This window comes from Diplotaxodon limnothrissa, linkage group LG7, assembly GCF_057381915.1.
Source record: "Diplotaxodon limnothrissa isolate DT_005_m linkage group LG7, D_limnothrissa_male_GT1.1, whole genome shotgun sequence".
Classification (NCBI taxonomy): domain Eukaryota; kingdom Metazoa; phylum Chordata; class Actinopteri; order Cichliformes; family Cichlidae; genus Diplotaxodon; species Diplotaxodon limnothrissa.
The window spans coordinates 48,368,951-48,396,371 of record NC_140602.1 but is presented as its reverse complement, the minus strand read 5'-3'; the positions used below and the strand labels follow the sequence as shown (position 1 = coordinate 48,396,371).

The following is a 27,421-nucleotide window of genomic DNA, read 5'->3' as shown; positions in this document are numbered from 1 at the left end:
AAAAAATAGATTTATAGGCGCAAACAAAGATTTATGCAAGTATCAATTAGCATTTTGCCTCCAAGCGACAGCCTTTCATCTGAGGGAAATGCAAAGGTAAAATGTCTTCAGTGTAAAAACAACTTACGCAATTCTTAATCGGCTACAGAGCTGAGTGATGTAGCCGTACTGGAAACTAACAATGAGATAGTCAAAAGGGTCACATAATGCTGTCACTGCTCGATATAATGTACGGATTAATCACGTTTTTGTAACTGCCTGTTAGGATATGGTACAGCTGATTGAAATCGAACCACAAACAGATTCTAATGTGATGTTTTCCTCTGTGTAGATGTATGAAAATCACTTGTAAAGAAATGTCCACCAAAGATAACGTTTATCATTTCGTCTCTTCTGTGCAAGTCAGTGAGTTTGACTTTTATATCTAGCAGCATAAGACTTGTATCTAGAATGAAAACGTTGGATCACTTTTCTTTACCATTGGTAACATAAAAAAAGAAAAGCATCACACTTGTTTTGTCTGTGTTTTTCTGCTACTTTTTACTTTTTTAAATGAAAAAGTTGCATGCACTGCATGCGAATCATCTGCAGCTACATTTTAGGACACTGATGCAACCATCAAAGTCAACTGCAATGATTAAGCTCTCAGTTACCTGCCCGTGGCTGAATGTGCTGAAAAATAAACATTTCTATGACTTGTGATAATAAATGATAAACCTAGTACACCTATTTGTCAGAGGTGCAATGGCAGTGAAGATCCACCGCTTGATTTTTTTTGTCATACACCAATGAATATTACTTTAGAGATTGTAAATACCTGGTCAACTTTGACAGTCAATTTTCAGAGGTCTATGACAGGAGCTTCAAGCAATGAATTCTTTACCTGAAAATGTTGTCATCCAGTGAGAATAACAGCATTGTAGCCTTGTAGTAGTTTAGTTAATAGGCTGGAGTAAATCAAATCACTGGCTGTGACAAGACTAAACTCATCCTGCTTATGTGTGCATCCCAAACCGAGGGCAGAGTACCAAACAGGACAATCTTTTGAGAGTTACTGTTCCACCCCTACATTTTGGCCACAGTACTTAACAACTCCATAAAAAATATGTAATACACCGTATTGTTTTATGGGTGTTTGCAACCTTAACAATGTGACTTTATCTTTAAATATTTGTCTCGAGAAGTATTTAATGTCCATACACATTTATGTTTACAGTTAGGCTAAACCTAAAATATATAAATAATAGTCTTGAGTCATTGGTTGGAGGTGAAGGTTTGGTTGATTAGGTTAGTTAGGTTTTCTTCTAGCCCATGTTAGAGTGAAGGAAAATTAGTTTGTTCATTTCCTCAGCAGTTACCTGCTGCCTCCTCTTCATAGCCAAGCTCTGCTCACACACAGTCACGCACTCTCTGCGTATGCCCACAGCAGGCACTGCAAGTAGCCACAGTGCCAGGCGAGCGAGCCTGGGGAACTTCTCGCCCACTGTTGAGCTCCAATACTGGAAGAGATCAGGTGCACCTTGGAGGAGAGGCTCAGCCAGGTATTGAAAAATCTCTTGTCTAACTTGGCTTTGGCTGTCATCGTTACCAGACACGGTGCAAGATGAGGAGGACCCGCGTGAGGGGCCACCATTGTTTCCACTTCCCTCTACTCGGCTTATTTTAGGAGTGGGGGGGCCATCGGCGTCCCGCTCGTCACCACCTGAACCTCCACCACCAGTGATACCACCATCCCTAGTTTCAGCAGCCATTTCGCACGCACGAGAGATTATGTCTTCATGCTGGTAGGCTGGCACTGAACGCAGCTTGAGCTGTGGGTCCAGGACCATAGCAACCTGGTGAGCTCGTTCAACCTGGCAAAAAGGTAAAATGATACTGTCAGTACTTACTCATAGAAAATACTCCCTTTATCTTGTTGTTGTTAAACACTGTGTATTGTACAACCGTGGTCCCCAACCCCCGGGCCTCGGACCAGTACCGGTCCGTGAGAGTTGAGGTTGTGGCGCAAAAAAGGTTGGGGACCGCTGTTGTACAATCGAGATGCAAATATCAGGTGAAATGAATTTTATAAAATAAAAACTTGAATTGCTACACAGAACAAGCCAGTTCTAATGTAACTTATTTAAATTAAGATAAAAGAAACATTCATTTAGCAATACAGAAGTTATTAAGTGTAAGGAATACCAGTTTAATACCTTGAAGTTTTCCTTGAGTGCTTCTAGGAAATAGTGGCAGAGTTTGCTAGCTGTGCCGGTTCCAGCCTCTCCAGCTTTGGATGTGAAGAACTTCTCCAAGCGCAGGTAGACGGGCAGCACCTGCTGTAAAGTTGGTCTCCTCTGGCTGCTCAGCTCCAGAGCTGCCAGGCGCAGAGGTGCCAGCAGACAAGCCAGGGTGCCTAGCAGATGCTTGTTGAGACCTTGGAGGAGCGGGGCTGTGGCCTTACTGCGGCCATAAGCCTCACAAATCTGTTCAAAGTGGGCATGGACCTGCAGGAGAGCTTCGGCCATACGATCCCAACAAGGAGGGGTGGGGCATTGTGCAGGGTTGCCCTGTGGACCTTCCTCAGTTGTGCTTGTGGATGTGTTGGTACACTGTTCATCACGGAGAATGAGTGTGGTAGAGGAGGAGATATCTCTGCATGTGGAGAGAAGCTCAGCCAGCTCATGAAGCCCTCGAGCCTGGAGGCTTCGCTTCCCAAGAACGGCCTGAACAACCGCACCGAGTGAGCATCCTGCGCAGCGCAAACATATCCGCCCCCGGCCCCCGCCTCCCAGTGGTGACCCTCCAAATCCTGCCGCCCACACTCTGGGCTCAGAGACATACACAGTGCGGATGTCTGACATCACAAACTCAGAAAGCACGTTCTGCACCCAGTGATGAACCTGTTCTGGCCCTTCCCTCAGCTCAGCCTCCCTTACACCAAGCACGTAACGCTTTAGTCTCGAGCCCTCCACCTGGTAGGCTGTTAGAACGTAGCAAGCGTCTGGGCCAGATGTCTGGGAGTGGCAGGTGACGGCGATGCCAAGCGAAGCATTTGAGCCTAGAGCACACGTGACCTTGACTTTTACTTGGTTGTACATGCGGGGCAGCTGCCGCAGTGCCAAGGCACTCATGTTGCCAAGAGCATCACGGGTTGAGTAGGCACCATGACGAGCACCCGTATCCACTAGGGTCTGTGCCAACTTCAGGAAGTCCTTGCTGTTGAGCACATTTAGCATGCTCAGATCTGAACACATTACCCGTAATAGGCGTTCAGCCACCTGCTGGCGCTCCTTCTCAGGTAGTCCATTATTCTCTGCCAGGACAGACAGCAGATGGATGGTTAGGAAAGCAGAACAAATGATAAGAAAGACAATTAGTGTTTATGTTTCTTTGGATATTCTGGCAGAAACATTAAAATAAGAAAAAGGATATAAAAACAATCAGAGAGGGATTATGACATAGTGTGAAGTCATTGCAATCAAAGGGGAAAGCTACACAGAGCAGACACCACTGCTGCCTTTATTAATCAGAGACATAGATGGCTTCTATGTTAATGTTCCTAGTAGGCTTATTTAATAAACCAATGACATGATGAGAGCTACAGCACGAATGCAACATTACTGTACTTTCAAAGAGCTGTTGGCATAGTGCTTTAGTGCTACACAGAAAACAATCCAAATGTCCAAAATGTTTTATTTCTGTTTATTTTTACTTATTCAGTAGCGATAAAGGCAGAAAATGTTGTGAAAGAGACAGGTATGCAAGAAAATTGCCCAGTGGGATATTACATATGGGAAGCCTCTTAACCACCAGGCTTAATGAAGGTGCGGTACTTACGGGTGAGAGCATGGTTTCTCTGGGAGATACTTTGAGGCTGGATTTGTAGTTTAACTGAGGAATGGGCCTGAGCCTGAGAGCCTCTCCACAGCTGCTCCTGAGGACCCGATACTGAAGAGGTTTTGGGAGAGTCCCCTTTGGTGTGGTTCTCATTATCAGCTGTTGACAGAGAGATGGAAGAGCTGGCTGAGTTGTTAATGGAAAAAAGCACAAGTTAATTGTATTGAGTGGAAGAAAATGTAAAGATTAAAACCATGACACAAAACAACTGTCTTTAAAAGAACCAATAACTTGGCCTCCCTGTGGTTGACAAATTGCACCTTAAAAATAAATACCACAAGTTAAAGAATTATTTTCCTAGTTGTTTCTCATTATAAGATCACACAGCGTTCCATCTATGGTAATTAATTTGCCAAAGTCAATCTCGGCAATATTAAAAAAAAAAAAAAACCTCAAATCCAACTGATATATAATTTGTTTCACAGCTGAATCTGACTAATAATCATACAATTCCAGCTGAAGACAGGGAACATGATTCATACTTAACAGGATAACTACTTACAGTTGAACACTTTCAACATTAAATATTAAATAAAAAGGCTCAAAGACAGATACTTTCTTGCTTTCCTGGTTTGCATCTTTATTTATTTTTGTGTTAGTAAGTTTTGCAAGAATATTTGGCTTAATTGCTTAAAAACTGATTTTCTTCAGAACTGGAAAAAAAAAATCAGCATTGACATTTTATGATTAACTGACAACATAAAAGCAGAGCAGAGAATGCAACTTTATTCTGTGCAGTCCTGGGACACGAAGCACACCCCATGATTCAGTAGCTTACAGAACCACTTTTAGCAGAAAGAACTTGAAGTCATCCTTTTCTGCATGACTTTATGTCTCTCACATCGCTGTGAAGAACCTCTGGCCCACTCTTTTTTGCAATATTGCTTTACTTCATTGAGGTTTGCAGGCATTTATCTTAAGGTCCCCCTACAACATTTCAGTTGGGTTAAGGTCTGGACTTTTTTTCAGCCGATCTGTTGCTGCTCTGATTGGTCTGTCAGTATACTGTTCTGCTGCATCATGTTGCAGTTCACAGTTAACTTTATCACACCACAAGCACACGCACAAGTCCTGTAGCTGCAAAACAAGCCAAAATGATACAGGTATATCTGTATCTACCACAGTGTTCGATTGAGGTGTTTGTGCAGATAAGGCGTGTCTGTTTTTTTTGCCAAATGTGGTTCACTTGTGCATTACGGCCAAACATCTCCTCTTTCTTCTCATCTGTCCCAAGGACATTGTGTTTTTGTGGCTTGTTTAGATGCAAATGTCTCGACCTAAGCTGTGCTGTCATGCTCTTCTTAGAGAGAAGAGGCTGTTTTCTGGCAAACCTTCCAAACAAGCCCTACTTATTCAGTCCTTTTCGAATTGTCCTGTCATAAACTTTAACATTTAACATGATAACTGAGGCCTTTATGTAAAGTCTGAGATGTAGCTTTTGGGTTAAACCTTTTCGGATTTACCCCTGGAAAGTTTGTAGATGCAGTAAAGGTGTTTCTTGCAGGACTGCACAGAGTCTAGAGAAAACTCTCTTTTCACATGGACAGACAGACAGACAGACAGACACACACACACACACACACAGTGACAAATGATGCATCAAATCTTTGCAACACTATTTCCAGCAAACTCAGATCCAGATCTGCAACAACCCTCATTATTGGCAGATATAGAAATATTATGTACAGTAACACGGAATACTAATTAAACAGTGGTGATATGTGATGAATGGCAGTTTTGAATGTATTGCAGCCACTGACACTGCGTTCACGTTACGTACTTTTTCTGCTGTCGTGCTTTACATGCATTTGTAGTCGTGGACTCACCAGCATGGGACTGCATGTGCTCCAGCAGGTTGTTGTAGAACTGGAACTGGATGCCACAGGCACCACAAGTGTACGGTTCTAAAAAAATCACAAGGCCCAGAAGAGTGTTGACTCTTTGTCAGAGGCAAAAATTAAAATATGGTCTGTCCCTGACGTGCACTGGATTTCTGCAAAATACAGCAGCTCCGAAACTCAGGCACGCCAGTATGTGGTAAAAGTGACTCCTTTTGAAAAAGCATTTATGAAATCTATGATTTTTTTATAGAGATATTTAATACTTAACAATAACAGTGAGCCTAATACGGTAAAATGTTGCTGCCCATAGGAGGCAATGCTAAGTTGTCAGATGTCAGTAAGACTAACAATGGGCATCTTGGTCAGACACTTTCTTGTTATAGTCAAGCCAAAAGAAGAAAAATATATCACCACAATTACATAAAGAAAGATTTTCACTAAATAACAACAGATTTTTAAAAAAAATCAAGGAAAACAGAGAAAATGGCAAAATAAGCAAGGTGCGTGCTTACATGCATATATTTGTTTAAGGCAGAGAGGTGTGGTTAGACTTACTCTGTGCTGTAGAGAAAGAGGTGGCCACCAGAGGGCTTGGCGTTCCTGTTAACAGGAGGACAGGAGGGGGAGGAATTTAAAACTACAGAGACAGTGGACCACCATCACTCATTTCCCTTCCTCATTTTATCACCGCATTAATATAACTTCATTTATTGTTTATTTTATTTTTATGCATTCATATTGTGTTTACTTTGAATATAATGGAACACAACAGAAAAATAAAGCAATTTACTAAACCTTGGAAAGATAGATAATATTGTATTGATTCTTTAAAAAGCAACTAAAGTGCTCCATGTCCACACCTAAACATTAAAAACATACCAGATTTACATATAGCCCTTATGTTCTTTGACATAATCTTCTTGTTTATGGATATACCACTCAAAATGCTCCTCCCACACTTATGGTACATGTCAACTGAGTGTTTTTATAAGTGAGGAATTGCTTTGCAAGCCACCAGACTGAGACAAAATAGAATAGACTGACAGGTGCCGTCCCTCTTTTCCAGCCTCGTCCAGCTGTGCAAACACTGAGCAAACGCCTGATTGGATGAAACTAACATGGCAGCTTGTTTGCCATGAAGTATTCTCTTCATAAATAAAAACAGTCCAACATATAGGAAAAAGATGTAAGGTGAGAAAGAAACTGATTGCTTAAACTGATTTTAGATTGACAATGGCTACTTTAATGCTTCTCAAGAGTTTTTAGAGCTGCTGTCTCTCACTGGAATGCTTGTATTTGCATAAAGTAGCTTAATTTAACTTAAGCAAATCATGAGTAAGCAACTCAATTTCCTGTCACTCAACACGCAACTCTGCACTGTCAGACAGCACTGCTTTCCTGTGGACATTAAGAGCATCAAGCACCACTTTTGATAACCACTGAAACTCATCCACAGTATCAAAATAACAGCCCTTCTTTTTATCTTAGAGAAGAAAAAGAAGTTTAAGGGTCCCAAATCTGAAACAGGATCAGTGAAGGATAACAATTACATTGGTAAATAATGAAAAATGTCTGCATTTTCACTGAGTTGGTACATGTTGACATGTGCCACGGTTCAGGTCATTTGTGCTTTATGTTCTTCTGACTTCTCAAGATTTTACAGGGTTATTCCATCTCAAATTAAGGTGGGCCTACTGCTCAACCATCCCCAATTTGCAGTGATTGCTGTGAAATTTTAGCTATACTTTTCAAGATCCATCTGCCTACCTATCTATCTTTTCTATCGGTCAACCACTTTCAGGCGATTTTTTCACAAATTGAAATCTGAGGCAATGTTTGAACATGATTAACTCAAAAACTATTACAGATAAAAGCCCAAAATCTGTCCCAAATTATAAATCTTGATTCATTTCTTTGGTGAGAAGTATCAGGGAAAATTTCTCCTTTTATCTTCAAGAGTTTTTGACGTGTACATATTCAAGCATTGCCTCAGATTTCAACGTGTGAAAAAAAAAAAAAAAAAAAAGTCTAAAAATATGTTGAGGGACCATTTTGCAAAAAGAAGAAGAAAAAAAAATCTTGGGAGATTATTTGTTATATGAATCTATATGTGTTTATGTGTTACATAAAATATGTGTTTCCAAACTTTGGACCATAAAGTTTGTAGGAAAACAGAAGGTCGAGCAGAAAATGTTTTAAAACTTAGCTGCTCTGAGTTGGAACGACCCTTCAGTCTGCCCCTGGGGGATGAATTCACAGTGCACAATTCAGTGAATGTTGTAGGAAACAACAGGCTGTTTCTTGGAGGCACAGTTGATGTGATGCATCTTATTTGTGCTTGAATCATAAAGGCTCATTCACTAAAGATTTCTGTTACGGCTCTAATCCAAATATAAAGTTAACACAGTTTAACACAAAAACCTGTATTTCTTTTTCTTCACAAGACCTTGATGTGGTCACCAATATAAGTGTAATCCAGGACCCAGTGTTGATAACAGGGCAGGGCAATATGGCCAAAAATATTTATCATGATATTTTTGAAAATTTGCAATAACGATGTAACCGACAATATAATTGACAAAATACTTTACAACTCCACAACTTTATTAGTGCAAAAAACCCCATCAATGTATTTTCACTTAAACAAGCAGCTTTTTTTAAGTGCATTAAAGTTATATAAAAATTTAACAGTGTAAATACAAATTCCTTGCTGACAGTTTAACTAAAAGGCATTTCCAGTGGAAATTGGCCGACATATCCTCAGCATAACCATGTATAATATCCACAAAACTTAAAAAGAGGTTATACATACGCATACGCTAATATTACGTTGAAGCACAGTACGTATCACTCCGCGAAGCTCCTGACTACGGTAGCTAAAATGCTCCGACACTCCATCAAGTGGTGCGGCTTCGTAGCTTAGCAAAGTCGTACTAAAACATTTTTGAGCGGTTTGGTAATAACAACGGCTCGCTTGCATGCTCTACCAAAAAATGTGCTTTGGTGTGTATCTGATGGACGAAAGCCAAACCAGTTCCACACCACTGATGTTGCACCATTTTTACAAACCAGTTCTGGTTCATCTGTTTCATTCAACGACCCGCCTTCTCATTCTCCGTCGCCACCGTGCTTTTTCCGCCAAGTGCGTATGTAAACAAAGGCACTACGCATGCGCGTTTTACCCATATTCTATCGTGATATTTCATTTTCTTATCATTGCCTAACATTATAACGGTATTACCGTGAAGGGTATGATATGGCCCAGCCCTAGTTGATAAACATGACATCACATGGAATTTTGTGTCAGGAATGTGACCACTTGTACTTTTTGTATTCGCATTACCATGCATTGCTCCTTTTGTGCACAACAAAACAGTGTAAGAACATTTTGATAACACCTCATATGAACCCAAACACAACAGGATGAAGTTAATGCTCTACAATTTAAGCTAGTATATGCAGTTAGATGAAACAAACCTCTCCATCTACATCTTCAGCCCAGGCAAGGGTAGCAAAGCAATGTTTGCAGAAATGGTTTCTATTCTTCCATTAATTCATATACCTGAACTGTAGCATTACTAAAAATATTGTTTTTATTGTTTGAACAAAAATAATACATTTCCACCCCCCAAAAAAACCCACCAACAACAACAAAAAAAACCCAGTGACTTGTGCTCACCGCTCGAGTTCTGTGAACTGTTTGTGTCAACCAGACTGGACTGAATTGCACTTTCCAATTTCCGCCTGAATGGGCTGTCTGTATGTGAGAAAACAGGAAAAACGATGAGTGACATGGTCAGGCCAACGACTGTGGATAACATTTTTAATTTAAACTGAATCCGCACAACAGTTAGAGAGGGGAAGCAAAGTTAATGACGTGCAATTTACACTTGATTTTAGTTTGCAGCATGCAAATCAATCACGCTAACAGCCTTGAAAATGATCCAAACGTTCAAATGATATTTAAATATGGGTTTAATTCCTCCTCTTCATTCCATCTTTTTGACCCACTTTTAAGCTCTGTGTGTGTGTGTGTGTGTGTGTGTGTGTGTGTGTGTGTGTGTGCCATGCTTTAAATAGTTCTTTATGGCACACTGCTTCTTAGCAGAATTACTTTTTTTTTGTTAGGGGAGGAGATTTGGGGGGGCCTTTAGAAAATAAAAATTAATGTGTAATTTCTTGTGTTCAGCAGCTAATATTTAGGTGCTTTAGGCAATTAAAAAAAAAAAGATGACATCAAATTTATTATTTAAATTGTTCACCCAACCATTCAGCAAAGATTCATTTCCTGCAAAGATATCACATATGCAACAGTAACCTTACACACAATTAGCAGAAACTAACAATTCCAACAATAGTGCAGTTTTTTTTAAATCCTCAGCCAATCACAGAGCACTTAGGTTCTACATTGCCAAATCTAGAAATTATGTGTAAATGTGAATGTCCACTGGTGAACAAAAACATTATTACTTCCCAGCCTAATATGCTCCTTGTGTTTTTTGTGCAGTCAACATAGCATCAAGCACCCAGAGCATGACCTCCCCAAGCTCTGAAGGTTCCCTGTGGTATCTGGGACTGATTTGTCAGCAGCAGTCTTTTAATTGGAAGTTGTAAACCAGAGATGCCAAGCATCACACCCAAACAGCCTCTTCATGGTTTCTTCCTCCTCAGTGATCAGTGACTAGGTTCTTATCACTGCTGACATGAGACGTATTTTTTCAGAGGCAATTTAGACGAGTCTTTGGGTCATCAAAATTATGGAGGACCACAAGAGCCACACGCATCAAAATAAAGAATTCTGTGCTTAAATAATGAATTGTAGAATAAATTCAGCATTTGTAAATTCATTTTTGCATTCCACATTAAAAAACCTGTTTTTCAAAATGTTTTTTTAAAAACCTCATTTCAAAATAATTTTTTAAAATTCCACATTAAATTAGCATGAGTACTGCAAAGTTTTGTAGTACTAAAAAATAAATTAATTAATTTAAAAAAAAAAAAAAAAAAAAAAATCACACAAGCATCACACATCTGACATATTCCAGTTCCATTTTGTGCAGTACACTGTTGAAATTATAAACTATACATTCTAGTTATTCACTTATCAGTGATTCTTGAGTAAATGGATGTCACTGATAAATCTGTGGTGATTCACCTGCAAGTGTTTTTAACAAACTTTGTTTTTTGTAGAATTCATCAGCAGCTGTGGAGAGATGCATTCAAATATCTTCTGGTTCCACTTTTCCTAACCTGGAAGCTGAGGATGGCTTAATCCTGACAAGGACACAAACCTCAGCGCTTATCATAGATGTTCCTCCGTGCAGCCATTCCGGAGAGAGAGCAACGACCACTGATTAAGATCAGCAAGAAATCTGTTCCTTTCTGGCAACTTGGGAAACTTCTAATAAGAAAGTTTGCATTCTTAGAACAATGCTGGGTCATGTGTGATGTGTTATCATATGAGGACATTACATTTGTCTTAATTCTGCTCTATTAAGTGTTTTGATCATTGATCAAATATGGCAGCTTTGTGTTGTGCTGCAAGTTAAAACCGACTGTCCTCATGAGCACAGCATCTAACAACTCTCCTTAAAGTCAATTGAATTCAACTGGGCACAATGGTTTTCAGTGGGTGAAACATTCATCACTCATCTGTTACACCGGAGAAGTCACTTGGATGAGTGATAAAACAATTTTCCACAGAAACATCCAGAGCAAGTAACCTTTTGGGCATATGCTTGCCTGTAATTCATTCATCAAGAGATTTTTTTTTAAATGTATACATTTGTTTTCAGTTGTTGTTTCTCTTGGCTTAATTTCAGCCTTAGAAGCATCTCTCAGAAGAAACCCACTGTAAACTTTTTGCCAATAATTTGACAAAAAGATTGTTGAGCCAGGTGGTGGTTTAAGACCAAAACTGAACTCAAACAGTAAATTCACACAGTGAAGTAAAGTTACTAAAGTTTTGTACCCCCCCCCCCCCTCCATTTTATTTCTTGCAGATTTTTATTTTATTTATTAATTTTTTTTTATATTCATACAAATGTGTACAAGTTACAGACTTCCTCAGTAAATTTGCACTCTTTCAGAGTCATTTGAATTGTGTGTTAAAGGAGAAAGAGATTAGCAGGTAAAGTAGAGGATGCAGAGTCCATTTTAATTACCGTTTCAAATTATGTTTTAAAAAACATTTTGAAAATCAGCTTTTTAATGTGGAATTCAAAAATTAATTTACAAATGCAGAATTAATTCTACAATTCATTATTTAAGCACAAAAATGTTCAACATATGACAGTTATTATGAACATTATCAGCTTCAAATGTTACAGTGTGGCCCACTAGTGTATGTGATCTGTAAATAGTACTTCGACAAAAAAGGCAGATTTGATGGTCAAATTTCAGTATGTGTGTTTGTGTCCAAGGTAAAAAAAAAAGGTTCAAGGGTTATAAGGCATGCGACTTTTCCTATATAAATGAAAAAAGTAAAAAAAAAAAAAAATTTATGCTTACTTTTTATCTTTCCAGTTTGGCTGTGGCCAAATTTACTCATATCCATGCTACCACATTCCTGTACCCGTGATGTCTTCAAATCAAATGAACCTACATGAAAAAGGAGCATCTTGGATTGCATTCATTGCACAACTTTAGAAACAAAATACATGACACTGTCCATACAACAAGGTTTAGAGCTGCATATGAGATTTCATACTGTACAAAAATAAAATGAAGAAATGACTCATTATCATAATAAATAAAGCACAGAAAACAAATGAACTCACCCATTGGCGTGTGAAGAGCAACATGTTCCTGGTACGGGTTGAAATACTTGTACTGCTTCCCACAGAATTCACAAACATAGCTCCCAGTTTCTGGAAACAAGAAAACACATAAACAAACCTTTGTCCTCTTCTGTATCCACGATGGTTATAATAAGAAGGAGTAAAGATTAAATCTGTTGGATTAGTTGTCTTCAGTTAAGATGAAGAATAGCGTTTTTGCACATGCCTTACTTCACTAGAGAGAAGCAGAAAACAAGAAGTCGATATCGAGTGGAAAGAGGAAGAAGCAGTGACTCTGACTGGATGTTGTTTGTTTTGTTTTTTTTACAGTTTACATTTAGCAGTACATAATAGTGATTAGAAACACAGGGGTTTCCCTGTTTTGTGCATGGAGGTTCACACTATCACCCATAAAAGTCATTAATGCAGTGATAAGTGCAGGATTCCCACCTGCAAACACTGCCAATAGTGTTTTAAGGGGCACGTGCTGCTGTCTGCTGAACCCGCTGTCTCTGTAGAGGTGGGTGAGTGCTTTTTCCCCTGCGAAAAAGGACTTATGGACTTATGTTTGGAAACCTTACCAGTCTTTACTTAACGTATATCCTTGGTGTTATTTACACTGAGTATCACAATGTCTTAACGCCTTTTCACTATACGGTGTTCAATACTTTTAACTGGACAGAAGACTGAAACTGTAAGGCCCTAAAACATCACCGAATTTTAACTTAAAGAAAACTTTCTGGAAAATCTTTCTATATACTTCTTCTGCAGCGAAACACAAAAGCCAAGCTACCTTAAAATGAATTTTGTAATCTCATTCTGCTGTGGTATGTCTTCATTTTGAAATCATACTCTGTACAGACATCTGCAGCGATATTATTGCATTTGTCCTGATGGTTCAGTACACAACCCTCAGCTCAGTATTAAAATTCCCTGGTTTAATGCGATTCCTCCGTGTTGAAGTAAACAAAGAAATAAAATATTTTTCAAAATTTTCAGATTTTGAAAAGTTAACTGTGCACAACTTCCACTTATTTTAAAATATAATTTTTATTTACTTTATGCTTGTGCACAAGGAGTTTAAAGCCTTTTTTTGACTGACTGCAGCATTTTATTATCCCAACTCTAACAATAAGAATAACTGCCTATCACGCACTTTTTTGTCTGCTAAACTTAAATCAAACTAAACCAATCAATGAATATACCAAACTGTGAATTTTGTGTACAGATATCTGTGTACCTCAAGTACACCAAACAGTCTTACTTGGTCCAATTTTCTGATAGGGTTCAACTGGCTCCTCTTCTTTAAGGCCATCCACAGGTAGCACCACCTGTTCGTATGGATCTGAGAGAAGAAAAGGAAGATGACCAAGCCGATTATCTTCTCACAATACTCGTCACAAAACTTGAGCTCTTTCAGATATGTAATACTACAATAATCACATGAGTTCAATTCCTGCCTGCATCTCATCTTTTACCCAGTATATCCACTATCCCTCCTCGGTACATGGTCGAACCATCTCAGCCTCACCTCTCTAACTTTGTTTCAACTGCTCAACCTAAACCGTTCTTAAACTCTGCTATTTCTTGGCCTCCTCTCTTCTTGTCAGGTTCACAGTATCCGAACCATACATCATAACAGGTCTCACTACCATCTTGTAAATCATTCCTTTCACTCTTGCTGCTATCCTTCTGTCACAAATCTGACACACTGACACTCGTCTCTCACTCAGGTCCCTGAGGTCATGTGATCAGGGCTTGCTGGTTGTCCATCCAGGCTGAAAACGAAAGGTGACAGAGCTTTTGTAACTTTGGCCCCCAGACTCTGGAATTCTCCCTTTGAGCTTGAGATCCGTGGACTCCGTGGTCTCTTTTGAAAAAAACTAAAAAGTCATATTTTTAAACTTGCTTTTGGTTAATTTTTGTTTTTATGATTTAGCTTCTGTGAAGATCTTTGTGATTTTTATCTTGAAAGGTGCTATACAAGTAAAATTTTACTTAGGTAACTCTTTCCACAGAGTTCACCCAGCCTGCACTCTCCTCTTCACCTCTGCTCCTTGTATCCTCACCTTTCCTCCTGCCTTGCGCTCATTTACACACATGTATTCTGCCATGCCTCTGCTGACTTTCATTCTTCTAAAAGTTTAAGGGCCCATTAATTCACTTGACTTGCAGACCACATTTAGACACTGGCCATCCCTTCTGTTTTTTGGAGTCCTTGAATAAAATGCTTTATTTTATTTTATTTTTTTCCTCCATATAAACAATCTAGCCCCCTTTGTTTAGATTTTGCAGTTGCTGCAGAAAGTACAGATTTTTCCACGAGGAATGATTGAAAATTGTGCAAAACTTACCATCAACTGCATGCAGATCACGATGCTCCTGAAAGCAGCTATAGTATTTATACTTCTTTCCACAGATGTCACAGGAGTAACGGAAGCTACCTGTAGATAAAAGGAACAAGCCAACAATGAACAACACTGACAGTACAAACAGTGTTTAATTTATTACCAAATTCAGGTAACGCTAGCTAGACAAAAAAAAAAAAAAAAAAAAAACGCTCGGGAAAACTAAATAATATCAACACACGTATGGACTGTGTAAAGTTCTGAGATCAAGAGAGAGAAATGGCTTAAACTGAACATTGGACCAAGCACGTACACGGCATATATTTTAGCCAACTGAAATGCACCGCACAGCGATTTAACACACATGTAATTCCAAAGTGTGTTGTTGCTTTCAACTGAAGGTCAGGGGTCCTATTTTTCTGTTTTCTTTCTTTTTTTTGTCTATTTGCACCACAAACAAGGTTAAATTAACAAAAATGTTTAAAGTACAAAGGATAAGATAGGACTCCAGTGCATCCAAACAGGGAGGGAAGAATTCCAGGTATAAAGCTCTGAGAAAAGGGGTCATTCCATGCCCACAACAATTCACAAGTTTTCTCAGTTCATGTCATTGATAACCTTAGAAAAATGTTATTTCATTGAGGCTTTAAAAAACAAACAAACAAAAAAAACAACCTTGACCTTTAAGTGGAACGATCAGAGGTTAATAATGAGCTTAATATTTTTATGACAACATTAATATCAAAAGCTAAAAATAAAAGCAAAATAACCCCACAAAGAAAATAGAAAGCTGCATTTAAATTAAAGTAACATATATATTGTTAGTTAACAGCAAGTTCACACAATTAAAAGAAGATCTCTTTTTAATCGAAATGTACGCGTCTGTGACTATGTACATACTATTATGTATTGTTCAAAAGTGTTTAAATGTGCAATATAATGTTACTTTAGTCTTACTTTGTTATTTTTACTTTTGTTGATGTAGGATTCACTGACATTTCTTTCCAAGTGTATAAAGGGCGTGAAAGGGCATCAGAGATGAAGATTGCTTCTTCTGCTCTTGTTAATTTTGTTGTGGGGTAAAACATTGTTCAGCCAGGTGGCTGTTGACAAGTGAGAACTGAAGTGCCTCTACACACTGCAGTCAACTGCTGTCTGAAGGCAATCTGTTGCATAAAAAGCACAGCACAAAGACTTGTAAGACAAAAATCTATTTTCCAGTTCTTTCAGGTTTAGTCTCTCTCTGTAATAACATGTCTGACGTTGTCCCTGCAAAAGGCCCCTCATCACACACCCATGTGAAATGTTTTATTATTTAGCAGCAGAGTGACAACTTCTAAATTTTCTCCAGCCTGTTCTCAAGGGGCACTTAATCCAATCAGCTGCATTCTTAGCTGAATTCCTGAGGCACTTCAAGGATGTAATAGACAGAAGGGCTGTTAATAAATTCTGAATTTCACTATATAATCAAGTTTAAAAAGAAAAAAAGGGGGGGGGGAAACCACATTCAAATGTGGAAAAAAATAAAGCTGCAGTACTGGCAGGTGTCTCACAAACTACATAAAACACAAAGTTGAATTTCCGAAAAGGTGTGCAGCGTCTGCGACTCTTAATATAGCACTATGGCACATAGTGAGTGTTTGTGGGGGTACAAAATGAGAAAAGTAGACCGGTGTAGGACCTTCTGCTTCCGATTTCAGACACATAGCTGGCAGTGCAAGTAGAGAGAAGATTTAACCTACATAAATTAGTGAATATACATGGATGAATAATCGGCTGAACTGAAGGTAAACCGCAAGGCGTACCATTTACCTTTTGCATTTTGCTTGTTCTTTTCTTTAAGCTAAAGTAAGTAAGCTAAATAAAAGCAGGCTGATTCATGTTTGATGTCACACCTACACCTACACCTTTAAAAAAAAAAAAAAAAAAAAAAAAAATTCCAAAGGTTGAGGCTCAGCACGCACTATACCCTGAAGGAAACCCTGAAAGCATCACGGATCAATTTTCATTGATTAAATTCAATTAAAACTACTACTAATACTAATGATAATAAGAATATTAGTGACAATAATAAAAACCACAGGCTCAAACCATTTTAAGTAAAACCTGAAAATGACTTTTGGCATTGTTTGACAGCTCAGGTACATACTGTGCAAAATATGTTAAAAGTAAGCGTTATGTAAGCAAAGCAAATGGCCATTTAAAAGTGGACAAAGAATAGCTAACAGGTGATTAAAAAGATTTTTTTATTTTACAGTAATAACAGTAATTATTAGCATGAGTAATTGCATTTATAATACTGCCTGGCTGCAGTGCTGTGTATATTACATCAATTCTCCCACTAATTAAAATAAATTTTCATAAATCAGTGAATTCCTGGTGTTTGTCAGTATAATCAAAGCTTCTGTTAAATCAGTGGTCCATGCACACTGGACTGAATCAACAACATTATGGACAAGTCTCAGTAAGGATAGTTAGAAAACAACCCCAAAATAAGACTAGACTTTACTAAAAATGTCAAACCAAATGTGCAGTGCAAGGCCCATTTTACATATCAAGCAAAAACAAACAAACAAACAAACAAGCATTCTAAATATACTGTAAAAAATAAAATTACAATTTTCACAGTGGTATAACATGGTTAGAAGTTTGTGTACTGCTTACTGTATTTTAGTCTTTTAGCTTTTGGACCAATTGAAATTGTAAATAGAATCTAAAATGTTTGAAAAACATGAATCTTAATGCACCAATTAATGTGCAAAATGTTTAATTCTATGTTATATTTCACAGGACCTTTGGTGATTTAGCTATGACCCTTCTTCGTGGATTAGCATACTCTTAAATAAACTACATCAGTCTGTTGATGCAGTGGTGATGCTTTAATAATAATAATAATAATAATAATAATAATAATAATAATAATAATCTGGCTCAACTTTTTCCATATCCTAAATGAATTGTAAACTCTTAAGACACTGTACTGACAAAATAAATGCATACAAGCAAACATTTAGAGGTAATTAAGTGGAAATATTTACAAACAAACTGCTTTGCAAAAGTCTTGAGCCACCACTCACTCCTTAATATATTGCTTGGAAAATAATAGAAATAGGTGTAGCAGGTTACTGAAACATGTAAAAATACATGGAAATACAGGAGGGCAAAAATAGAGTTTGTACTCTATTCGTTTTCCTCTATAAACACGCTTGAAAGTCTCTATATGGTATTATTCCCCAACACAATCTGAACTTCACTTAGGGAAACCTTGTCATTTCTTTAAGTAGTCTCAAGGAATATATCTTCAGGCTTTTTGAAAGACATTGAAAGCTTTTCTTTGGACATTGGCTGCTTTTTGTTCCATTCTCTGTCAAGATGATCCCAAATTGCTTCAATAATGTTGTGTTCTGGGCACTGAGGAGGCCAATCTATGACTGATAGAGTTCTTCTGTGTGTTTTTCCATCTAGGTATGCTTTTATTGCACTGGCATTATTGTGAGGTGATGAATGAAACCACGGCCAATCAGATGCTTTCCAGATCGTATTGCATGGTGGATCAAAATCTGATGCTGTGTACAAAATCCTATTAATTGACAAGAGCCCAACACCACTGGCTGAAATGGCCCTCCTTTATATAATTAGCGGAGCATTTATAGCCTTTGTTTTTCATAGGACAGTACACCGTGACAGGAAGATAAGAGAGACTGAAGGGGAATGATAGGAAAGGGTATGGGCCAGACCTGAACCTGGACCCCTGCCACCGATTTTCAGTTCTGATTTCCAGTTCTTGTGTAATTTGGCAAACTTCAGCCTTTTCTTGCTATTTCCCATCCTTAGGACTGACCTCTTGATTTTGTGAACAAAGATTATAAGATTTTTAACATACATCATGGCCAAAAGAACCAAAAATCTCCTTTCTCAAATAATAAGTTTCTTGCAGAACGGCTTTATCTGGCAAAGGCAGAAGCAGGATAACGTCCACCATACTCTGCATGAGCACAACAAACTGCAAGCAGTACGAGAGAGCATTTAAGTGAACTGGAAATTTTTATAGAAAGCAATACAAAAATACCTTCACTAAAAAGTATCCATCTCTGCTAAACAATCCAAAGGCAAAATTAATAATAAATGGAGACATAACAAAAGTTTTCAGCTTTCAGTTTTCAGCCTGCAGAGGGACTAGACAAAGTTGTGCAATAGGCCCTTTACAGTCTGTCTGCTGGTTTTGAAATCACTTGGAAAGATTTCAGGAAACAACTTTGGGATCATTCACAAGTCTTTAACAACATCATATCCATTTAGGAACTAAGTCAGGGATTGACCCACGATAGTAATATTCGATCCTGTAATAATAAAATTAACAGAATAATAAAGTAATACTTCAATCAAGGACACTAACTTTCTTGATTTACAGATGACATCTTAATCTTTTTGCCAAATCCAGAAATATCAACTCCAAACTTGTTGGTGTTTTTGGATACCTTTAGTTCCATCTCAGGCTACAAGCTGAATACTCCAAAAACCTATAAAACTAGCTGGAGCATAAGTTGGAGTCCACTCAAGAAACTGAATTTCATACCTCGTGACATATTTATGAGTTAATATTAACTGTAAAAGAACAATTGGTATGCCATAATGTTGAGCCTCTTGAGCAAAACAATTGGGAATGACAATAGGAGGTGGAATTTAATCCCATTATTAAGTTTTAAATCCCAAGCTGAGGCAGGAACATGAACATCTTGACCAGGTTATTCTTCCTATCACAAACACTCAAACAAATTGAAATTCAATAAATGGGACAAATTAGGATCACAGTACATCTGGCAGGGGAGGAAAAGATTTTCAACCCTTATCCTGGCAAAGAACAAGGGATGCTTTACATTATCCTGCTTACGATACTATTACACTTTGATACAATTCAGGAATTTATTTTACTACAAAACGATGGAAGGAAAATGAAGAGCACTTTTCTGAGTATATTCTAATTCAATGATGACTGGATGATAAAAGATTCATCCAAAACCTAATGGACCTGGGTAATAAATGGACAAATTTATCTCTGAAAACAGCTAAATATTATCACCAAGTGTAGTTTGCTTGAAGGGATAAATATTGTGTTTAAACAATATTGATTTTGCCTATTAAGTTAGATGCACACTATTATCAGTGGGCTGTTAAGGCCCCCCTCTTCATATTACACCTTTAAAAAAATGAATTAAAAAGAGATTTGGCTCCTATAAAGCTCCTTAAAAGCAAAATATAAAGAAATGAGAGGTGATTCGAGACTTTGCACAGTATATTAGATTATAAAATCTATTTTGAAAATACAGGTGCGAGTGAACATTTGTTTGTTTGTTTTTACTGGAATTAATGGGTTGTGTCTATCTGAAAATTTGTCCCATGGCTCCAGTAAAGACAAGCAAAAAAAAGATGCAGGATGACTGATGCTCAAAACAAATCTGTGAAACCACAGTTCTAGCATTAAAAGGTACAGAATCAGTACAGTATCACTAATAATCAGAGCTGCAACAGCCTTCCTCTATGTTAAAGACCATGAAAAAATGAGAAGCACATTGCTAGTGATCAACCATGGGCTTTTTTTCTTAGACATTAACTGCTGAGGTCATTACTTTAAAAAGATTAATCTTGCTATTTTATGACAAAGAACATGAAAAAAAGCCTGAAGAATATTTAGAGCATACTTTTCAGCTGAAACCGAGATAAATTTGTTCAGCTCAGATGGGGTCCAGCACGTCTGCTGTGAAAACAGGAGAATGCAAAGTCTCAACAGTGAAGCACAGTGCTGGAAGTGTGAAGGCGTTGGGCACATGACATTTATAAATGGCAACATCAGTGCTTATAGACATATTAAAATACTGACTGACTAACTGACTCCTGGCCAGAGGTTACATCAGCGGAATATTTTCTATCACTGACCGTGACATTCGCCTTAGAAGCAAAAGATCACCGGTTCGATCTCATGAGGAGACACAAATTCCTTTGAGATTGCATCAGGAAAGGCAACCAGTGTAAATTGTTAAATGAAACATGCAGAGCTACCTGTTGTAGCAATCCCTTGCTACAACAGGTATAGCCATAGGGGATAACTGAAAGTAAACTTGTTAATTGGCACTATATTAATAAAACTGAACTGAGTTTTAATGATGACAAAGATGAAAATATCTGATGGCTGTATGTCCTTTTGATAAATTAGAACACTGATAGTGGATCCACCACAAAATAAGTAAGCAATGTTAAGAACTGGTCTATTTTTTTTCATAATATTGAATACACAGAATCCCCCATCAACATGTTGGACTGCATCTGCAACCATTAGAGAATTACAGCTGCTCCATGTTGCACAGTGTCCATGCTACTGGTTTTCCTCTCAATGAGGTGAGTGCTCATAGGACTTTTTATGAATTCTGGTCATTTCCCAAGAGAAAGGTTCCCCTAACTATCAAACCTTTGAGATAATAGTGGTTAATTCCAGTGTCCAGTGCAGCAGCAGAGTACAGTACAGAACACTTCTGGGGTGGGAAAAGTAGAACAGCACAAACCCTCAAGCAGCTGGATCCAAGGTCTCTGGTGGTATACCTCTCAAAAACTCTGTTCAACACTGGTATCCTTCATGCCAAGGAGGATAAAGTTTCATCAAAAATTAAAGGTTAATGAACACTCACTACTCCATTAGCTATACCTTTTCAACTGCTCATTAGCACAAAACTCTGTTCAGCTATTTAGATAGGTAAACATAGTCTGTTGAAGTTCAAACTATCAGAATGGGGAAGAAAGGTAATTTAAATCATTTTGATGTGGTACAGTTATTGGTGCTAGAATGGCTGATTTGACTTTTCAGAAACTGCTGATCTGTTAGGATTTTCCCGCTCAACCATCAAGAGTTTACAGAGGGAAACGATCCAGAAAGCAGCAGTTCTCTCAGTGAATTTGCGGGGGAAAGGTTAGAGGTCAAATGTCATGTTCATATAATATTTTCTATATGTTGACAATACACACCAAACTTGTAAGTATCATAGTTTCTAAGATAAGGCTTTTTGTCAATTTTCAATCAGTTGATGTAGAAGAACTTGGGTGAAGAAAGACAAATTTTAAAATTTAATGTTAACATGAGCCCACTCCACACTCAATTTTTATCAGAATCAATTCATGTTTACAGACAGAATCACACTCTCACTCTCTCACACACACACGCTACCAATAACATATCTCATATTTCACATATCTCAAACTGGTTTCTTGAACATGAGTCCACTGTACTCAATGGCCTTCACAGTCACCAGATCTAAATCTAATAGAGGTCCTCTGATGTGGTGGAACGTTAGTTTCTTATCTTGGATCTGTAGCTCTAGAAATCTGCAGCAACTGTGTGATGCTATAATGACAATGTCGCTGAATCTGTGTCAAGAATTAAGGCACTTCTGTAAAAGGGTGTCCGAACCTGTACAAGCAATGTGTACCTAATGAAATGGCTGCGGAACGTATGAAGTATTGGGGGGAAGAAAATAACAGATGCAAATCTCGCTTGCTACTGTGGATTGCATATTTTTAATATAGTAAATCCCAGCGGTTTTTCTAACAGTAAATACATTTCTGTTGAAATTAGAAGTAATGCAGTTATGAAAAAGTGATATGGAATCATGTGGAATTTAAGACATGTTGTACAAGGAGAACTCGGTTATATTCAAGAGTATTCACACTTTGAATTTATTGCAAGCAATGTGTTGTGCAAGCAATGGCAACAAAAGATAGTTGTGTAACCATAACACGGTGAAGAATTTACTAGGAATTTATTGTTATTTGTTACATGACTGGGTATAGAAATAGCACCACACCAATATAAGCAGAAGACTCCCTTTCCTTATTTCTACTCTTTGAAATAGTGTTGTCAAACCAGCAAGTTAAGAAAGTCTCTTTATGTTAAATTGAAAATAATTTGGGAATTTCTCCAGTTATGGTACATAATGTCAATAAAATATTTAGAGAATCTTAAAAAAAAAAAAAAAAAAAGGGAAAGAAATAGCAAAACACACATTCTGCAGTGCAATTTACTACATGGGTTCATGGGTTTGCACTCTAATCACTGTTGGTTTTTGCATTCACAAATCCACTGAGAAGGCAACAGTATTTCTGGATCTTGTTAATCCAGAAATACTGTTGCCTTCTCTTTTTTAGAAGTAGGCAACGCACACCAACAGCAAAAAGGCCACCCTATCATTATTTTTCACATAGTGCTTGAATCAAAATGACCCCATTTAAAAATAGAGTATATTATTATTTTTTGATTAAGATGCTAAAGTTATAGTTATTATAGTCATGTACTTATATTCATGAGCAGAAAAAAAAATTGTGGTTGAGCGTTATGCTTGATTAATTCCTGACTTCTCAGAGAATTCCAGTGTGCCAGCTTAAATTTAGGGAGTAAAAACATGAATTCAGTTTGAAATTCCTCACTGCTGCTCAAAATAGTACAAACATCAAGAATTCACTGAAAAAGGAAAGAGTCCGCATTTAAGCACTGTGATGCTGGATGGTCTTTAAGACAAACAGGGCGAGACAAAGTGTTCTCACAGTGCAGTCAAGTATTCTTTGGAGTTGATTACAGAGACTGATACTTACAAAATGTTCCAAGGAAGAGGCAGAAAATGAAAGCTGACTGAAGCAGATCTCAGGGCTCTCTAGATTTAAAGTACTACAAACAGAAGGACGGACACTGATGATCTTTAGCCAGAGATAAATGCTTCTAGACCAGAGTCTGAGAAGGTCTCAAGAATGAACACTGGTAGAGTACTGAACGAATAAGTGTTAAAGCAGGGGTGTCAAACTCGTTATACATTGCAGGCCACATACAGCCCACTTTAATCTTAAGTGGGCCAGACCAGTGAAACTCTACTTTCTGTCAGTGTAAATAAGTTAAATATGTAACTGTTTTTCTACACGACGAAAAAAAAGCTGCTGTGACAAAGAAAGAAACCTGTCAGCACAACTGTTCTACCTGTATTGTCCAGACTTTGTAGTTTTTTGTTTATTTGTTTGTTTGTTTTGTTTTTGTTTGTTTTTTTTGGGGGGGGGGGGGGGGGGGGTGAGAGGGGGTTTAAACTGTAGTCATAAAAAAAAAAAAAAAAAAAGAACAACAACAACAACAGAAAAATCTATTGAAAGTGAAAGATAGAAACTTCTGGGGGGGGTTTCTGTGTAATAAGTAAGTGAATAAGGCAGAAAATGTAGATTTTTGATGGGAAACTGGTTTCCAAGTACACAGAGCAAGAGAACTATACAGGAAGTGTGATTTCATCATGCAAGCAAGACAGTGAAGTTAATTCTAAATGTGTTTTTGTGCTGCTGGCTCGCTGAATTTTGGTCACAGTGACAAAAGTGACTGCAGTTTTGGAATCTGTGAGACACTGTCTCCGTGTTGTCGGATGAACAGAGGGATCCGTGCTTTGTGTTAACATCTTTTTGCAGAATCTGTTTACCTGCTCTTTAATCGTTTACCGTTTTATGTGTTGGACATTGTTGAAATGGTTTTGGAGGCTTCCAGCTGAGATTTCAACGTTTCTGTGGACACCACACGTGCCTACATTTAAATAACAGATCTGACAGTAGATCCTATAAAACCAGATGTTCTTGCTTGCCTCCAGTACCAGGGGCATTGGGGTTCAACAGGTTAATTGTTTATTTCTTAATTACTTTGTCTAGTATAAATGGCCATAGGGGAGGTTTCTATCAGTAGAATAAGCTGTTAAAGTTGTGAAAATACAGTTAAAAGTCCAAAAACTATGCTTGTGCTTGTTTGTGGTAAGCAGTGAATCAAACAAGTTAATGATTATAAATGGCTTCAAGCACACATTCAGGTATCAATGTGTATCAGTGAAATGAGGCCAGATGGTGCTCAGTTTACATTTTTGCTCATTTCGTCACCTTTTCTCCAACATGCTTGCATTTAAATCCAGCTCCCCCATCTCTCTGTGTACCTGGCCTGTACCAGTTTACTTGCTGTCTTCGGAACATCTGCCTCTCATTCTTCTTTCACATAATGGTATGATCTCAATCTGTGTTTGCACATGATTGGCTGCATGGTGTGCCCATTAAAATAAAGTCCCACCCCTCCCTGCCTGAAGACTCAGCTCACACATATCGACAGGCCATTAATTGACATATATAATGATCTTGCGGGCCAGATATAATTGTATCGTGGGCTGGATGTGGCTCGCAGGCTGTACATTTGACACCCCTGTCTTAAAGGGAAGAATACCTTCTAAGAAACCATTATGTGAAATCTGCAAATACTCAGAAACATCTGCCAGAGAGCACAAACACCGGACTCTAAATGACTGGAGGACAGAAGGTATTCTGGACCGGCGAGTCCAAATTTGACTCTCTACAGACTGTTAATGTCTGCACAGAGTCTGAGAACTTTATCATGCTAGATGCATAGCACCCGCAGTGAGATTCCATTATAATATGTGGCTCCATCTTGATATTTCTGGCAAATTACTGCAAGTCAGCAGCCATGAATTACAAGGTCTACACAAAATCTTGATGCATCATGGAATCCCATCTGGACTAAAAGTTATTTGTCATAGGTTCATTTCATTAACAAAAAAAACTCCAGCATAGGTCAAAACTGTGCAAAGACTATCTGACCAATTAAAGGGAATTTGAAGTTCTCGACGACCAGACTAAAATCTATAGAACAGATTTGGAATTTAGTAAATTCTAAGAGATTTCACAAGCATTTCATCCAAAGCAAATATCTGGGAAAAGCTAGAAACTATTTGGAAGTCAATAAAATAAAATAAAAAAAGAGAATGAACATAAAAACAATACCAAGATGCAATGCAAGAATTCAACAAGGCCAAAGGAGGCATTATATTTTATATTAAGCATAATAAAGTTTTTTTCATTATGTGAACATGGACTGTTTAGTTGTTTTAATTTATTGTTTGTCTAATACATAAAAACATAATTTTTAGCTTAACACAATTTTTTACACTGATTTCTAAAATATTTCCGTTTTCCTGTCTGTATGATTTTTTTTTGATCACTTATCGGTCCCCAATTTTGGAAATAAAGATAATATTTTAATTATTTCCAAATCATCATCAATCTTTTTTTTTTTTTAATTTATTTACAAATTTTTGGAAATTGGATTTTATTTTTATGATTCATAGCACAAGCCTGCATTTTTGGGAATTAGAGTATTTAAAACCATCTTATTAAAACTAGACCTTGTAAGTTATTTTAGGGTCTCTTCAGTATCTGAGGCAACACCCCCCCCCACCACCAAACTCTGCATGTTGTTGTTTTTTAAGCACAGGGTGGCTTTTGGCTGAACACCATTTAATCAGAACTATGCAAAGTTTGTTCTAGCAATTTTCCTGAAATACTCTTAAACATCAACAACTCCTCCACAGTCCTACAGCCTGTGTTGTCTTTTGCTTATTAAAATACTCTTGTGCAAACATTTGTTCAATACAGGGCATTTTTGCAAAGTACACTTACAGGAAATCCAGACTTCTAAGCTGGCCTGGTTTTGTTTTCCACAAACTGCTGTGAATTTGTTGTTAAATAGACTTTAAGTCATATTCACATAATATGTGAATCTATTTTCCTATTCTAAGGGAACCACTCTGTATGTATCATTAAACATCATTTATTTTTACCATCGGCTCCTGCCAATTTCTTTTGGGGCCACCAACACTGCTCATAGAAAGAAATCTATATTTAAAAATACACTTTTAAATTGATATGCCAGTCATTATCAAGTATAAAAGTCTAAATCTGCGGCATCAACCAAAATGCTTTACAGCATGTTTCATCCTCTTAAGAATTTAATCTAATAGCAACTCCTTTGCCTAGCAGCCTCACTGGCCTACTTATTAACAGTGTCACAGACCTTGTAGTTCCACTGTGTTCATACTCTTCATACAGCTTTAAAAAAAAAAAAAAAAACTTATGATCTATGTGCATAAAGACTGTTCTCTTTTTTCCTCTCTGCCATATTTATACCTTACCTCTAAAGTGATGTGCACGTTCATGTAATGAATGCCGAGTGTGTGTAGGAAGATTTATAAATAACTCAAGTATTACTCTGAGGTATGAGTATTTTTAGCCCTAATCAAACTTTTTCTGTGATGTTGGAACGCCTAGTAAACTCAGGTCCCGGTGGCTGTTATATACCGCCACTCGAAGAGTAAAACCATACTGCCTTCAGGCTAGTCCTCAGTTTTACATTTTCATGCTTCTCTGCTAAATGGAAGTGGTGGTGTCAGAAAATGAGGGTCAAAAACATCTTAGGCAGCCCTATCGAGAAAAAAAAAAAAAAGTGTGGCAAGCAGGTGGTGCAGAAGTATACTCACTGTTGGGTGTTTGGGGTAGACCATCGCCAACCATGGCCTCTGATTCTACAAACAGACAAACACATCAATTAAAATAAATAAATAAAATAAAATAAATAAATAAAAAAAATAAAATTGCAGCTCTATGAAAAAAATGCTGCTAATGTGTGCTCTGTGCTTCCAACCTGGGCTCCAATTTATATATCTACAGCCTCAAA

The 27,421-nt window shown here is 37.7% G+C and overlaps 1 protein-coding gene across 1 annotated transcript in view; it reads right to left on the bottom strand.

The window, feature by feature from the left end:
• Nucleotides 1-526: 526 nt before the first annotated feature.
• The window catches only part of znf618 (zinc finger protein 618), a 42,223-nt gene continuing 15,328 nt past the window's right edge, over nt 527-27,421 (bottom strand). Inside the window, exons 4-15 of the mRNA XM_085359805.1 lie at nt 27,225-27,269; nt 14,854-14,943; nt 13,764-13,844; nt 12,950-13,039; nt 12,500-12,589; nt 12,231-12,320; nt 9,400-9,477; nt 6,276-6,320; nt 5,706-5,783; nt 3,820-3,978; nt 2,196-3,295; nt 527-1,853 (exon numbers count right to left, since the gene is read on the bottom strand). Of these exons, the coding sequence (XP_085215931.1) occupies nt 1,305-1,853; nt 2,196-3,295; nt 3,820-3,978; nt 5,706-5,783; nt 6,276-6,320; nt 9,400-9,477; nt 12,231-12,320; nt 12,500-12,589; nt 12,950-13,039; nt 13,764-13,844; nt 14,854-14,943; nt 27,225-27,269 (2,495 nt within the window). The 3' untranslated portion in view covers nt 527-1,304. The remainder of the gene's footprint in view (nt 1,854-2,195; nt 3,296-3,819; nt 3,979-5,705; nt 5,784-6,275; nt 6,321-9,399; nt 9,478-12,230; nt 12,321-12,499; nt 12,590-12,949; nt 13,040-13,763; nt 13,845-14,853; nt 14,944-27,224; nt 27,270-27,421) is intronic.